Below are 13,894 nucleotides of genomic sequence, written 5' to 3' on the forward strand. Positions count from 1 at the left end.
ATGTGAACAATAAAAAATATACAGCGTTCAAATTCGTTCTTACTGATATACCTGTAATTCAGAAGCCTCTGAAACGTGCTGAACTGTCAGTAACATTTTAAAAACCAAAGCCTCATAATAAACTCTCTCGTTTTGTTACAAATTTAACAGTTAAAAAAAGCACTAACATGAAGAGTGTTTTACACCGATTGTATTCACAACTACTGCAATGTTCCCACTATATTATCCAACAAATCTTCTCTGGTGGAAAAAAATTTGTGAGCAATACAAATATCAAGCAGAAAAACCATTCCCCAAACACTTTATTGGCAAAAAGTTACATGTTTCCCTTAAGACTTCACTGCTGCATAGACACTTGCACAAAATAGTTTGATAGCCAGGAAAGTACACAAGCCATTATTTCTAATGGGTTAAATGCAAAATGAAGTTTAATAGTCTAATGAAAACAGAAGTTATCTCAGATTTCTATTTTCAGTTGTCAAGTGTGTTCCTAAATTTTATAATGTATGCAGGCAACATTTTTCGGCATCATAAAACACCGAGCAAAATGATGAATTGCCCTAAAATTCCCAGAGAATTAATTCTGATATGCATGTGAATACCAGAGGAATCCACTGGGATTCCTGTTAATGGAATGACTACAAAGAAAAGTTGGAATGATTTGGCACTTATTATAAAGTTAGACTTTATCGGTCACTGCACATCAGTTAGTTTAACGCCTTGGCAGAATCCTTTGTATTTAATATCTGAAAGTGTAAAAGAGAAAAATGTTTTGCTAGAGAGCTCTGCTGGCTGTAAAATTGAGTAAGAATACATTCATATTTTAATAGCGAAATAAAAACACTTATAGCTAAGGATGAATAACAGATCTTACTAAGTAACAAAAACATTTGACGAACCTGTACGTGTACCTAAATATTAGGCACTAGCAGAGCATGCATACTTTCTGCATAAATTTCTATGCGGAATAAGATTTTTAGAAAAATCTTCCAAAAATACAACTATTTTACTCCGTTCTTTTCTGTCTCAGAATCTGAAAAAATTGTTACAAAGCTGCATATTCCAGCATATTCTCCTCCTATTCTGGCAGATATTGGGAATGTCAGGAAAGAGGTCTTGATTACTGGATATATACGCTCATGCAACTGCATGAATCTCAGAAATGTAAAAAGATGTGGATGCTACAAGCCTGTCTGTTCAGCGAAACAGATGAATCTCCATCTGCATGTGGCAATGCAGCTTACAGCATACAATGCAACTATGAGTTCAAAGCTTAAAAGCCACCACAGCTAGGGCCACAGCACGTGCATAATCTGGGATCTTAGCAATAGGTCAGAAACCGGGAAGACAATCTGACTTTTCTTCCTATTAAAGTAAAAACGGACGTGGAAATGGCACTGGTGAAGGGAAGGCGCTCTTTCACAGCACGCAGCAATCATACCCTGGCAAAGGCACAGTGCTTGACCTTTACAGGCTAAGATGAGAAAAATCCATTTCCATGCCTGAAACACAGGACTACTGTGTGGAGAGTTACTTTAAACATTAGCAGCTTATTTCTGGCAGTTAGATTTTAACAGGGACGCCTACTAAAAATTTGTGGAACATGACCTTGCATTTCAATAATACCTTTGGTTTGGATAGCTCTAAGAAGTACATAAATGAAAGCCAGAACGTGGGCCAGAGAAAACAGACTTGTTCGGGGAGGGGAGACGGGTAAGAGGGAGGAGGGACAAAAAAGCAGTGAAATGAGAACATCTACTGCAGGAAAACATATTTGTGCCTAGTAAACACCTTGTTTTGGACAGGACTTCATCTACACATGGCACACATCCTACGAGATGTTTTAAGTTAAGCAGAACTAGCTTAGCTAGAAAGCAAGGAATGATCAGATTTTCATAGGACAACTTTGACTAAGATGTCGCCCCTTTTTAGATATTTTTACTCACCATAAAAGCTTGAAAAACTTTGCATCCTTCCCTAAGGGACCATGGACTTGTGGCAGAACTCCCTGCATTCCAAAATATACTAATACCTGAATTCAGACTACAGTTGATGAATCTGAGACATTGTATTCCAGGTTCCTTCACAGTTCTTTCTAAAGAGGGGACTGAAATAAGATACAAACCTTTTCCAAACAGAAGAGTTAATTAAACCTGTGTCCACCTCTCATGCTAGAGCTTGTGTCTCAGAATTATAATGCAGCTCTGCAGGTTTTCCTACAGATGCCTGTCCCCACTCTGTGTTACTGCAGTAAACTATCTGTTACACATTTCTCACCCTCTTACCTGTCCCTTGCTACCAATGTATTTCTGCCTAGGAACAGGGCTGATGTTTTGGCACAGCTTCAAAATGCTTGCATTAAAAATGAACCCAACAAGCTGCTAGAGAAATATTCCCTTCTATTCCTAGGGCTTGGCAAGGACAGTCTTCCATTCAGCAGAGTTAACAATTCCACTATCCGTGCAATGACAGGTTCAAAGCCTGTCTTGACAGTCAGCAGGGTCAGAAATGTGAATGAGACAGAAGTGCAAGGCCAGGCAGCCAGCGCATGCCTTGATATTCACAAGGCATAAAATAGTCAGTGTACAAGTCATGACATTTTTATACTGAGAAGAGCTATTTTTGAGGATGCTGAAAAGTTGTCACGGTTCCCTTGACCCCTCCATAGCCAGACACTGTGAGAACAAAATGAACATACAGACCAGACTGATTCAATAGACTTTCCATTAATTTTTATGGCATCTGAGGGTTGAGTCATTAAACTATGTGGCTTTACAGACAGAGTTACAAAAATAGATGTGATACTATGTGTCAAGCTCTCTGCAGAATGGTAAAAACAGTTATAGATTCTGTACAATAAGCAGAAAGTACAATGGTCTACTTTGATAGCAAAGATTTTGCGCCACTTACCAGATACAATCCACTGAGTTTAGAGCACAGTCACTCTAGACCCAAAAATTTCATATTAAACCATAGAGTTATGTAAGTTTTTTTCATACATATATATATAATTTTGCCCTATTTTTACATCAAAAACCTTCTTACTCTTTTCAAAATTCTTCAAATAAAGGGTTTCCTTCACCAGTAGCACTGCAGTTTTTTTCTCCCCTCTTTTACTGTAAAAACCCAAAGTCTTTGTTAAGAAAGTATATCAAAGCATCTCTGGAAAAAAGATTCTGAATGTGATTTCTTATTGTCCCTCTGTAAATTAAAATAAATTTAAAAGTACACTATTGGGATCCCTTTCTGTGGCTTGCAACCAAGGAAGTCCTCTATGGAAAAAATAAAAATAGGCTTGCTAACAAAAAAGTTGCATCTATGCAAATGTACATTCCAACACACTTAAAAAGTTAGTATTTATCACAAGTAGAACCAGGTCTTGACAGACAAGAATATATGCAAATTTTATTCATGAAAGTTAGTTCAAAGCACCCTTAATGTCCAGCTTCCCTAATAACAGTATATTATCTTCTATCCTCCTTTCCCTGAGGTGCTCTGCACTAAGCTCAAAATGTAACTCCAACCCCTTGTCTGCTCTGATACCTAAAAGGACACCACCGTGCACCAGTCTGGTCAGCAGTCAGCTACAAGCTGCCATTGCCAGCTTGTAAAGCAGAACAAGTTAACTCCTTAAGCCATGTAATAGCTGCACCTGACATCACCTCTCATTAGTTTTGCCTCCCTTCCTCTCACTGCCTCCTCCTTTTGCACACTCTGCTGAGACTTCTTCTCAAATTGAGTGAAAATTTGTCACTTGAAGGGCACCAGCTGCAGTGGGTTCTAGCCTGAGACTTGGAGCAGAGACAAATGGTAAACAAAAGAACGGCAAGGGTTAAGAAATGTACATATATCTGATTAAAGCACCATTAAGGAGATGGAGGTGAATTTCTTGTTTCAGATTTGGGAAATTTAGCATATATTACGGGGGTGGCTTCATGTCTGAGATAAGTTAGGGTCTAATGAAATAGATATGCAAAAGGCAAACATCTCAAGTAGATGATGAAATAAATATTTCAGGGAGTTAGCATGTCAGCTGCAATAGTGAAGGAGGTCTCATTAAAGCGTTTTTCCTTATATTTAGTAGTAGCAGAGTATGACAAACCCAGATCTTCTGTGATATATGGGACTACATAACTGAGGTGCGAGTAATCATTAAAAGTAGTCTGAAAAATCTAAACAGAAAACATGTAAAGAAAACATATTTGGATATTCAATGGCGAAACAAACAGAGTAGTCATCAGTATCTCAGGACAAATGTGGAAGCTCAAGTCTGGTTTAAAGTATTTCCCCAAAGTGTTAAAGTCAGAGAAAGCAAACTTTGGTAATGGTTATGTGCTAGTTTACTAACAAAGCTACTTTTACAAGTGTCAAGGCAGGAGATAATGAGTGCCCTTAAATTGAACTGTGCTATGCTTTTCCCCTGGACAGTTTGGCAGAAGGAGGACATACCTTGTCCAGAAAAAGGAAAGTTCACTCAAAAAGAAACTCTTCATCTTCCTTTCTCTGTTCCCGCTTGTCTCTTCAGTGTACTATGGTGCTCTCCTCGCTGCTTTACTTTGAGAGCCAGGCCCAGGATCCTGGGCAGGTCCCTGGGGACAGCAGTTTCCCCCAGCCCACCAAAACCCAGCAGTACTGGCTTTGGAGATGCACCAGTAAAGGAGACCACCCCATGCCTTCCCTCATTTCTTACCACTCCAGCAGCTAAACCCTGCATGGGACCTTCCCCCCAACTACAACTGCTGAAGGGTAGAGGAGAGAGCACAGTCCTCTCCTACTCTGCAGCACTGGGAAAGCCCAGCAGGGATTCAGTCACCCCACATTTCTCATGGCTGGATGAGCCTATTACCTCATCTGCACTTACACGGCAAGAGCTACGGGGCAGCACTGCACCTTGCATCACCCAGCTCGGCAGTCAGCATCCCAGCATTTGGAAATGCTGCTCTTAGGAGGCTGGGTGTGACAGCAAGCACAATTACTTACTCCCACTTGTGCCATTTTAGATGCTGACTTCCAAGAGGAAGGTGCTCTCCTGCTATGCATGTTAAGATTTCAGAAAGGGCAAAAGGAAATTTCGAATATCTGCCTTCATTTCGAATTGTTTTTACGAGGCATGAAAAAACACTGCTCTGCACACCCCAAGGCATGACAGGATCACTCCTCTTTTTTGGGAATAGGTATGGAAATCAGCAATCCTGGGTGAGGTGCCCAGCAGCACAGGCTCTGTGTGCCCCAGAAGCACAGCCCTTGATCTACTGTTGCAAGTGCAGAGGGCAGCCCAGCTGCCAGCCACGGAAAGCTGGAATGCTGATGTTTAGACTGCTTTCTCAAACTCTGATATTTTTCTGTTCTTTCCTGCTAGAAATTCAGCAGCTTGCAGCCTAGAGGATACACCCAACACTTCTACAGAAGCAGAGACTAACCTTGCCTTCACTCCTACCGCTCCCTGACAGGACGTCTTTTACCAGGAAAGGAAACAACTGTAATTGAGCATGGCAGCAATCCATGTTTCTCCCTGTAATCTTAGCAGCAGAAGAAATGGTTTCCTGTAGCTCCCGTAAGCAAACTGTGCCCAGGCTCCCCTTCACCAACGCCCCCCATCCCGCCTGCCTGTGCTATCCCTGCAAACCCTCACTCCTGCAGGGACCACATGCTCTGTGCTGGCACAGAGGGGCAGAATTAATAAACTAGCTTAAATAGATACTCCAGATTCATACAAATCTGAAACCAGAAAGGCTGACTCTGCCCTGAAGCACCTCAGTGAAGCTTTTGAGTCTTAACAGACGTATGGCACTGTTAACACAGTCTCAACCACCGTAGGTAGCGTACAGATGAACTAAATATAATACTGCTCATGCAAAACTTCATGGCGCTGGGCTCAGGTTTTTTATTGCCTTAACTAAGCTTCCTCAGGTCTCTTTGGAGAGAGTTTTATTTAGGAACAGTAAAGCACAGTTAGCAAGGGGTTTCAGTTCATTTAATTAAGCTGAATACAATTATACTCCAGTGGGTCTTAAAAATGAAGAATCTATTTAAATATTATTTAGATGCATATCTTTTAAGTACCCCAGATTGCACAGGGCTTCATGTTTATATCAATTAGGGATATCGACCTAGCAATGAGAACTCTCGCTTGCCAGTTTATAATCCTTTCCACTCTGGTTTTCCGTATTTTATTTACTCATTTCCCTTTATCTGTGTACAATGAAGAAGGGCTTTTTGCGTTCCTGTGTGCTCACACTGCTTCATCATTGCCAAAGCACTTCCTAATTAGGCTAAACAGGCCTCTTACACAAATAAAAGAGGAATATTTCTAACTATCAGCAGAGCACATCCTACAGAGTCTGGGCTTGAATAATTGTGCCATTTTGCCATATCTCCCAGGTATTTCAAGCCCATATTTTTCTGAAGGGGGAACATGAAGGATGTTATGTGCTTGTTTCAATTAAGTGCTTAATCCTGTGGCTGCTGTGGCTCTGCCCACTGATGAGAGACATGAGGACATGGAATGAAGCTGCATCAGAGGAAGCTCAGATGGGACACTAGGAAAAAGTTCTTCACTAAGATTGTGGTCCACCACTGAAACAGGCTCTTCATGGAATTGGTCATAGCACAAAGCCCGCCAGAGTTCAAGCAGCATCTGACAATGCTTTTAGTCTTATCGTTCAGTTTTAGGTACCCTGTGAGGAGCAGGAAGTTGGGACTAAATGATCCTTATGGGTCCCTTCCAGCTTATATATTCTGTGATTTTATGTTGCTTTTACTGGAAACTGAATTGGTTGCTCAATGTTGCACATCAGAGAGATGCACCTCAAACTGCGGCACAAAACAGTTTGAAAAGGCCCCTATGGCTAAAGAGGTCATAAAAAGCAGAAACTGGCAGAACCCCAGTGTTAATGAAGCCCACAAAAAAACCTGTACAAAACCCGGTAGCTGATTATCACTGACCCAAGGCCCTGAACGATAGGCTGGAAGAAAACAAGTGTAGATAAAGACACTTGGACTTGGATGGCAAGCTAAGCCGTCACTTGAGCAACTTCTTCATGCATAGTGATATGAACATCAAAAGGAGAACATCCTGCTAACTAACCATTTGTCAGGACAGTTGTCATGCCAAAGAAAAACATCTCACCTAGTTGTAAAAGTGACAGTAACACGAAAAGAAAGTCTCAGATAGAAGGAGTTTCCTCACAGGCTCTGCTTCTCAGATGAAAAAAGCGACTGCAGTTTCAGGCAACACCACCCCATAAACCCAGCAAGAGAGGTAGGACAACCTTGGTACCAGGCTTCATCTGAAGCAACACAAAACCAGCAGGGAGCTCTCTGAGCAAGAAGATGTTACACCACTTTTCACAGTCTGCACCATTATCAATTTCAAAACAAAGGATGTATAGTAAATAATCTCCTTCATTCACAGAGAATTAGGATTTGAAAGAAAACAAAGATTTTGCTGTATGATTTTCAAATGAAAAGGAAAATCATGTATTTTCAGATATGGCAATCTCTTCAAAGCTTGAGAGGTCTAAGGGCTGGTTCAGAAGAAGTTAGTTACATGGGAAAAGGAAAACAGGGCATCAGACTGTCTCTAGGAGAATAGTAAATTGCACTCTCATCCCCAGCTTGTTTCAGACAACCAGACCTCTGCTACCAATTACCCATTCAAAGCATCTGCTAGCAATACCTTGATGGTTTCGTTTCACATGACTCATACACACATCAATGGTTACCCACCTATAGCCCGCATTTGTCTCTAAGCAAAAACAAAACAAGGTGTGCCCAACTAGACACGAAGACATACTTTGCACTCTGATATCCCTACTCAGTGCCTGAAATAAGGCACTTTTCATTTGTGAACCAAGCTTAAATCTCCATTATTTATTTCCCACATGCTCCCTGACGTCCGCACCATTCAGCCACCTCCTCTGGGCATCCTGGAAACCAGCCTGTCCGCTGACCTTCCCCTGCCAAGGTCCCGGTGCGTGCTCCAGCCATTTCCTGCCATGAAGGCGGCAATTCTTCCTTTCACATGATCCTTCTAAATCCCTCTTCCTAGCAGTTGCAAGCTACCCTTCCCAGCTGGGACTCTTTTTGCTTTTCTGGCCACAGAAATGCAGCTCTGGATGCTGATTCAGTGCCTCTCCATCCCCTGTCATCCTCTGTTTCCGCTTTATATGAGAGGTGTTTTCCTAAGAGAGGCATGAATCCGGAGAAAAACCCCTGCTTCGCTTTTCTTTAATGTTTTGGTTTTGTAAGTTGCTCAAGCCCCCCCAGCAACAGATCTGCCTAAGAAAGGCAGAAGGGTCAGCAGGAGTTAACATACCTTTTTATCCCCCTTTCCTCTCTCTTTCATGGCAGTTCGAAAAATAATTAACTATGTGTAAGCATTCTGCAGTAGTTATTAGGTTTGGCAGATGAAAAATGAAGATTTGTACAATCTTTTGTATTCTATCTACACTTGAGACAAGGATTAAAACCAACAAATAACTTGGCAAAGATTACTTGAAGAAAGTACCATTCCATCTGAGAGAAAAAGCAGCATTGAGAACATTCACCTCTTCTTTTTTCCTCCTACTTTTGGTAATCAGGAACTCAAACTCCACACTAACCAAACCCAGTGAGACTCATCATGACTAGGATAACAAGGATACGCAGAAGGATCCCTTTTCCCTTCTCATTTATGTGTGACCACACACCATATGTGGTATGAAGCTATTCTTTATCATCACCATCATACCGGTATTTTGGTGAGGTCCTTGACCTTATGTTCTCTGTTAATTTCCTGAGTTTAGATAGCTATCGTGCAAAGCCTAGGTTTTACAAAGTTTAGGTTTTACAAAGTTTATCCATCTGCACATATATACTCACTCCCTGACACAAAATCTAAACAATGCATTACAGGCTTTGGGCTGAGCAGGCAACAATACACCTCACTGAACTGAAACATCCCAGTATCCCTTCAATTCAGTACACATCAGAACATGGCACCACAGTGGAGCGGGACTTCAAGGATTAGACTCCATTTCTTGTCTCATTGTAGACAACTCAGAATAAAGGTAGGTGTAATTACAGAGGAAAACAGAATTTTTAAGGATGGGCAGTCCTTTTGCACTACCTACAACAGAGCAGTCTCCACTTAATAAACAAGAAACAAACCAGACCCTTCCCCCAAACCTCAGAAGAAAAACTGCCCCTAGAAATTTCCTCTCCTTACCAGGTTTTTTGGTTTTGAAGTACAGTATCATTACCAGTCCTCTGATAAGATATTGCACATGGACATCTTTCCCTCCAACCTTTGTATAAAGCATGATATATCCCCAAACACACTCTGAAGCATTGTGTTTTTAAAGTGTAAACATACAGTCATCTTGAAGATGGAAACTCGAAGACAGGAACCACAACTGACATACAACGTAGTCTGCCCACACCTTTTCCTGTTTTACAATGGTTATTTATGAATTCTAAGGTGGGAAAGAAGCCTAATAATGGAGTGGAAATCACAACCTCCAAGTGTTGGTGGATATTATGTATGAATACAAACACATTTATGTATAAGACAGGGTTTTTCTTATTTTCATCCTCAGAGATTATAAACTACAGTTTAAATGCAAAGGATTTATCTTCAGCTTTTAGAACTACTGCACCAAAGTGGCCAACCACTAAAGCTCCAAAACTCACAAATATTAAATATTATTCTGTGTAACTGAAGGCTGCATTAAGTCTATGCAGTGATACTGATAACAATATGAAGCATGTCTGACACAGATGGTGAAAGGAGATGACTTAATTTAGCAATAGAAAGTAAGTATTTTCAATTTGCACTCCATCTCTAGGATTGCACTAGAAATTTCTGGTGTAAGAACCCCTTTTGGCTGAGTTGCAGTATGCAGCACGTGTCTGCTGGAAAACAGCAAGCACAGAATCAAAAGAGAACGAAAATATTTCAGAACTGTAACAGATATGGATAAACAGAGATAATACACAGCCAGAACACAAACATCCAAACATGCCTGCAAATGTAAAATGTGTAAACCCACAGATTCTTCAGCAGTGACCTATCATTTCCAAAGGTATATATTGTGACTCGCAAGATATTACCCTTCCAAGCAAAATTCCTTAAAAGCCTAAAACGCCTTTTTTTTCCTGAAGTGCAATGTAATGCTATGCAATGAGCTCTGGCATGTGTTTTCATCCAAGCTCCAGCTGTGGACATGCACTCGCTGACAGAACTTTTAACAGTGCCACCACGGTGCAAGGAGCTCTCATGTTTCCTCCATGGAGCTGTGCTGAGGTTGCAGTGAAGCAAAGAGCAAGCTCTGCAGAGCAGGGTCAGCCTGGTGCTGGCATCGAAAGGGGCAGGAGGCTCAACTCATCTGAACTCGTGAAAGAGCAACAAAAGATGCATTTTCCTTTTTTCTTAAAAGCCTACAGGCCACACACTGCTCCGCTATAAATAAACTTGTGCCTTAGGCTCCTGAAGTTTTTATGTAAACAGTGCAGAGAGTAGACCCTTTATCTTCTGTTTATCTTCTGTTTTTGTCATACCTATCAGCACTGCACAAAGCATCTTCAGTTGCAGGTGAGAGGGTTAGGAGCATCTGGCTCTCAAGAGATACTCTCAACTTAATATTGTAACAAGCATGGTGCTGCTTCCACTATCATCTATGAGCTCTCATCATGTTTGCTGCAAAGCTTTCAAAGCATTGCTTTTATTATTATATTAAACAGTTACCTAACCTCCTTTACACAGACTCCCGTGCACAAAGGATATATTGCAGGTAGAAGACACTGTGAGATTAAATATTAGTAGGCTGTTACGTACAAAGAGCAAAAAGCACTGTATATCATCATAATACAGTGACAATAATGAAACATAAAAGGATGTATTTATACTCCAGATAATTTTATTACCATGCTTGTAACCTTCACGGCGTATGTTTGCCCACACACATGAAAACAGACATATCTTCTCCATCTGGAGGCCTGATGATGCAAACTGATCTCAAGAGCATATCCCCACGTCCTTGCAGGGCCACGGGGAAGTCAAATCACCAAAGTCTAATGAGCTTGTAGGACAGCAGATCTGCAACAGCACTCCAACCAGATCACACTCAGACTGTGACGCAGATATTAGAAAACAGTTCTCCAATTTACTGCATGACTTTCCAATAAAAAGCCTGAAAGTGTGATTTATAAATCATTGTTGTATTATACTCTTAAACTTGTCCATCCAATTTTCCAGCTACATCCTGCCTAAAACTGTTTCCCAGATAGGTCGTACAATCCCCATTCTCAATTTCCAGCTCTTCATAGGAAACATGCCTCTAAAACGAGTATGTAGCTCAAAAATGCTTATACCAGTGTCATTAGAACTTAAACTGTTAAGCATTTTATAATACTAATCTTAGTTCAAATCAACCCAGTACATTTTAAGTCTGTGTTTCAAAACATGGCAGTAGACAAGAAAGTTCTGCTATTACCATAAGCCAGGAAAAACGCTCCCCTTGCCTCAAGAAGACGAAAGCAGAGCCAGCATGCCCACACCTGACCCACTCCACAGCAACTGCAAAGTGAGGGGAGAAGGCACAGGTAGCTCCTTTTATTTTTAATGTCATTATTTTCAATAATGGAAATCTGTGTTGTATTTTTTCCCTGCCAATGAGTTGTCTCTTGAGATCAAGCAGAAATAAAACCCCTTCATATCTCTTTACCTTATCACACAACATGTCTACATATATTTTTATGGAGAACATGTTTTTATAGTAGAAACCTGATTTTCAGACTTGCACATGTGAAACCCAGTTTCCTCCTTTTGTCCCTTTTCTCATGAAAAACATGGAATCCAGATACTTGCAAAGCCACCTCAGCATCCCTGCAATCACAACCACCTTCCTCCTCCTCCCACCACTAATAATGCCATCAGACAAAGCAGCAGGTTCATTAGTCATCAGCTGTGTCAAGCAATCACCAAGAGGAAAATTGTTAGCAGCATTCAATGTTAAAACAGGTATTGTGACAAATCACTTTGCTGGGTCATTACAAAGTAATTCCTATTCCTCCTGTTTCTGAGCCTCCTGAAGGCCGAACACAGCATGCACTCTGTGGCCATTAATACTGTCACAACACGGTAAGCAGAAAAGAAGATGGCCTGGGCTGCTGCACGAAGGAAAAGCTACAACCATAGATTCCAAATGACAAGAGGGTGACCTGGAAAGGCGCAGGAAGCCAGGCTGGGTGCACCAGCACCGAGCACCCTCTCCTTCACAATGCCACCTCTGAAGGGGAAAAAAATCCTGAAGGAACACAGCCCAGGGCCGAAACTGGAACAGTTCAACCTGGATCTGGAAGGAGAGATTCTGACTCAAACTGCCTTGCCCTGGGCACCACCTCTGTCCCTTGGCCCTGTGCCACAGCCAGCAGTGACCCTGTGCTCCATTTCTGTGCCACGCTCCCTCCACTCTGCTCCAGTTTGCACAGCACTTTATACAATCAGTACTAATTTACACAGCATCAGACTAAGTTAAATTAACCATTACCCACTTCTTTAAAATGTCATATGCTCTAAAATACACCAAAAATAAAAGGTTTTCACCCGGCTGTAGAAATGGCAGCCAACGTGTGTAGCATAGTATATTGCATTCCATGTAATAAAAGTCCTTTAAGTGCTCATGTGCAACACCTTTTCTTTTTCCACATCAATTTTCACATCTTCTTTCTGCTTAGAGACTGCCATCCTTTTCATATCCACATAAGGAAGTAGGCATCATTACAGGCAAATTCTAGCAACCTTGTATTCCCCCACTCTTATAAAAAAGAGAGAGCTTGGTTGACTGACTTTCAAAAGATGAAAACAAGTATGAAGGAAAATAGTATTTCCAAGTTGGTATTCACAGCAGATCAGCAAGAGAAAGAATTTGCTTTCAAGAAAGAATGAAGGTGGCATCAGAATCAAAAGCTCTTATCACTCCTCATGGTGTAGGGTCTTATGGGGACTAAACTCTCTGATGGAGACATCTGTTTTATGTGCCCTGACGTGCAAGAAAAAGCCTAGACCGAAGGTTATCTCTGTGAGCTGTCTTTCCTCATAAAGGGATTAGCATTGCCAGGCATAACATTTCAGGAAAAGGCAAAGGAGATACAACAGGTTAAGTTTAAATTATAAAATTGAATCCAACACCTAAACTGACAGTCAGTCGCTCTCTCTTTTGACTTATTTGAAAGCAAAATACCCTCCATGATTTTGTAAAATAGAAAAAATAATATCCGCTAGTTTGAAAGCAGAGGCCAGGCCTTCTGGGTTTATCCTGATTGTGGCAAGTGGGATATGCTTTAGAAAACACGCTCCAAACAGAAGTCAGAACAAAACCGTTTTAAATCAGAATGTCCCAAAGCGTTTTTTGAGTTAATTACACAGTGCCACTGGTACCTTGCTGACATGCCATCAATAAAAATCATAAAAAACAAGTATACTGCATTCTCAAAAGAACATTCTACCTGAAGCAGCTGTTCAGTTACCTGTGCATTTCCACAGAGCTGTGCTGAGTGTCCATGATGTCAGCTGGAGAGGCCTTTTGGTGCCAATCTGACACCAGAAAAACAGAGTCACTCAAGGAGAAACTGAGAGAGCAACAGAGCAAAGATTTCCATAGGAGGTTACAGTGATTTAACGAGGGTTTAAGGAAGAGCAATCCTGCAAGAAGTTTTTGGCTGGTGTTAGCTAACGCAACTCCTCCTGGCAGTTCTACAACTGCTTTTATCAGTCCAGGATCTACTTCCCTGATCCTTCCAGATATCCAGACTCCCTGGCTTAATATCAAATTCCTCTTCCCAAAGTATGTTAGCCAGTAGCCAATTACATGTTATCACAGTAGTATTATCAGCTGGTGTCTTTCTCTCTGTT

At 41.1% G+C, this 13,894-nt stretch overlaps 1 protein-coding gene across 7 annotated transcripts in view; it reads right to left on the reverse strand.

Moving 5' to 3' along the window:
* The window catches only part of LOC120749937 (SAM and SH3 domain-containing protein 1-like), a 529,028-nt gene that overhangs the window by 102,769 nt on the left and 412,365 nt on the right, over positions 1-13,894 (reverse strand). The window contains exon 1 of one of the 7 annotated variants that reach the window (XM_040057948.2): positions 11,475-11,547. The exons of the other annotated variants lie outside the window; for them this stretch is intronic. Within the exon in view, the coding sequence (XP_039913882.1) occupies positions 11,475-11,477 (3 nt within the window). The 5' untranslated portion in view covers positions 11,478-11,547. Of the gene's footprint in view, positions 1-11,474; positions 11,548-13,894 lie in introns of those variants that run through there. 7 annotated transcript variants of the gene reach the window in all.

This window comes from Hirundo rustica, chromosome 3 (genome assembly GCF_015227805.2).
Source record: "Hirundo rustica isolate bHirRus1 chromosome 3, bHirRus1.pri.v3, whole genome shotgun sequence".
Classification (NCBI taxonomy): domain Eukaryota; kingdom Metazoa; phylum Chordata; class Aves; order Passeriformes; family Hirundinidae; genus Hirundo; species Hirundo rustica.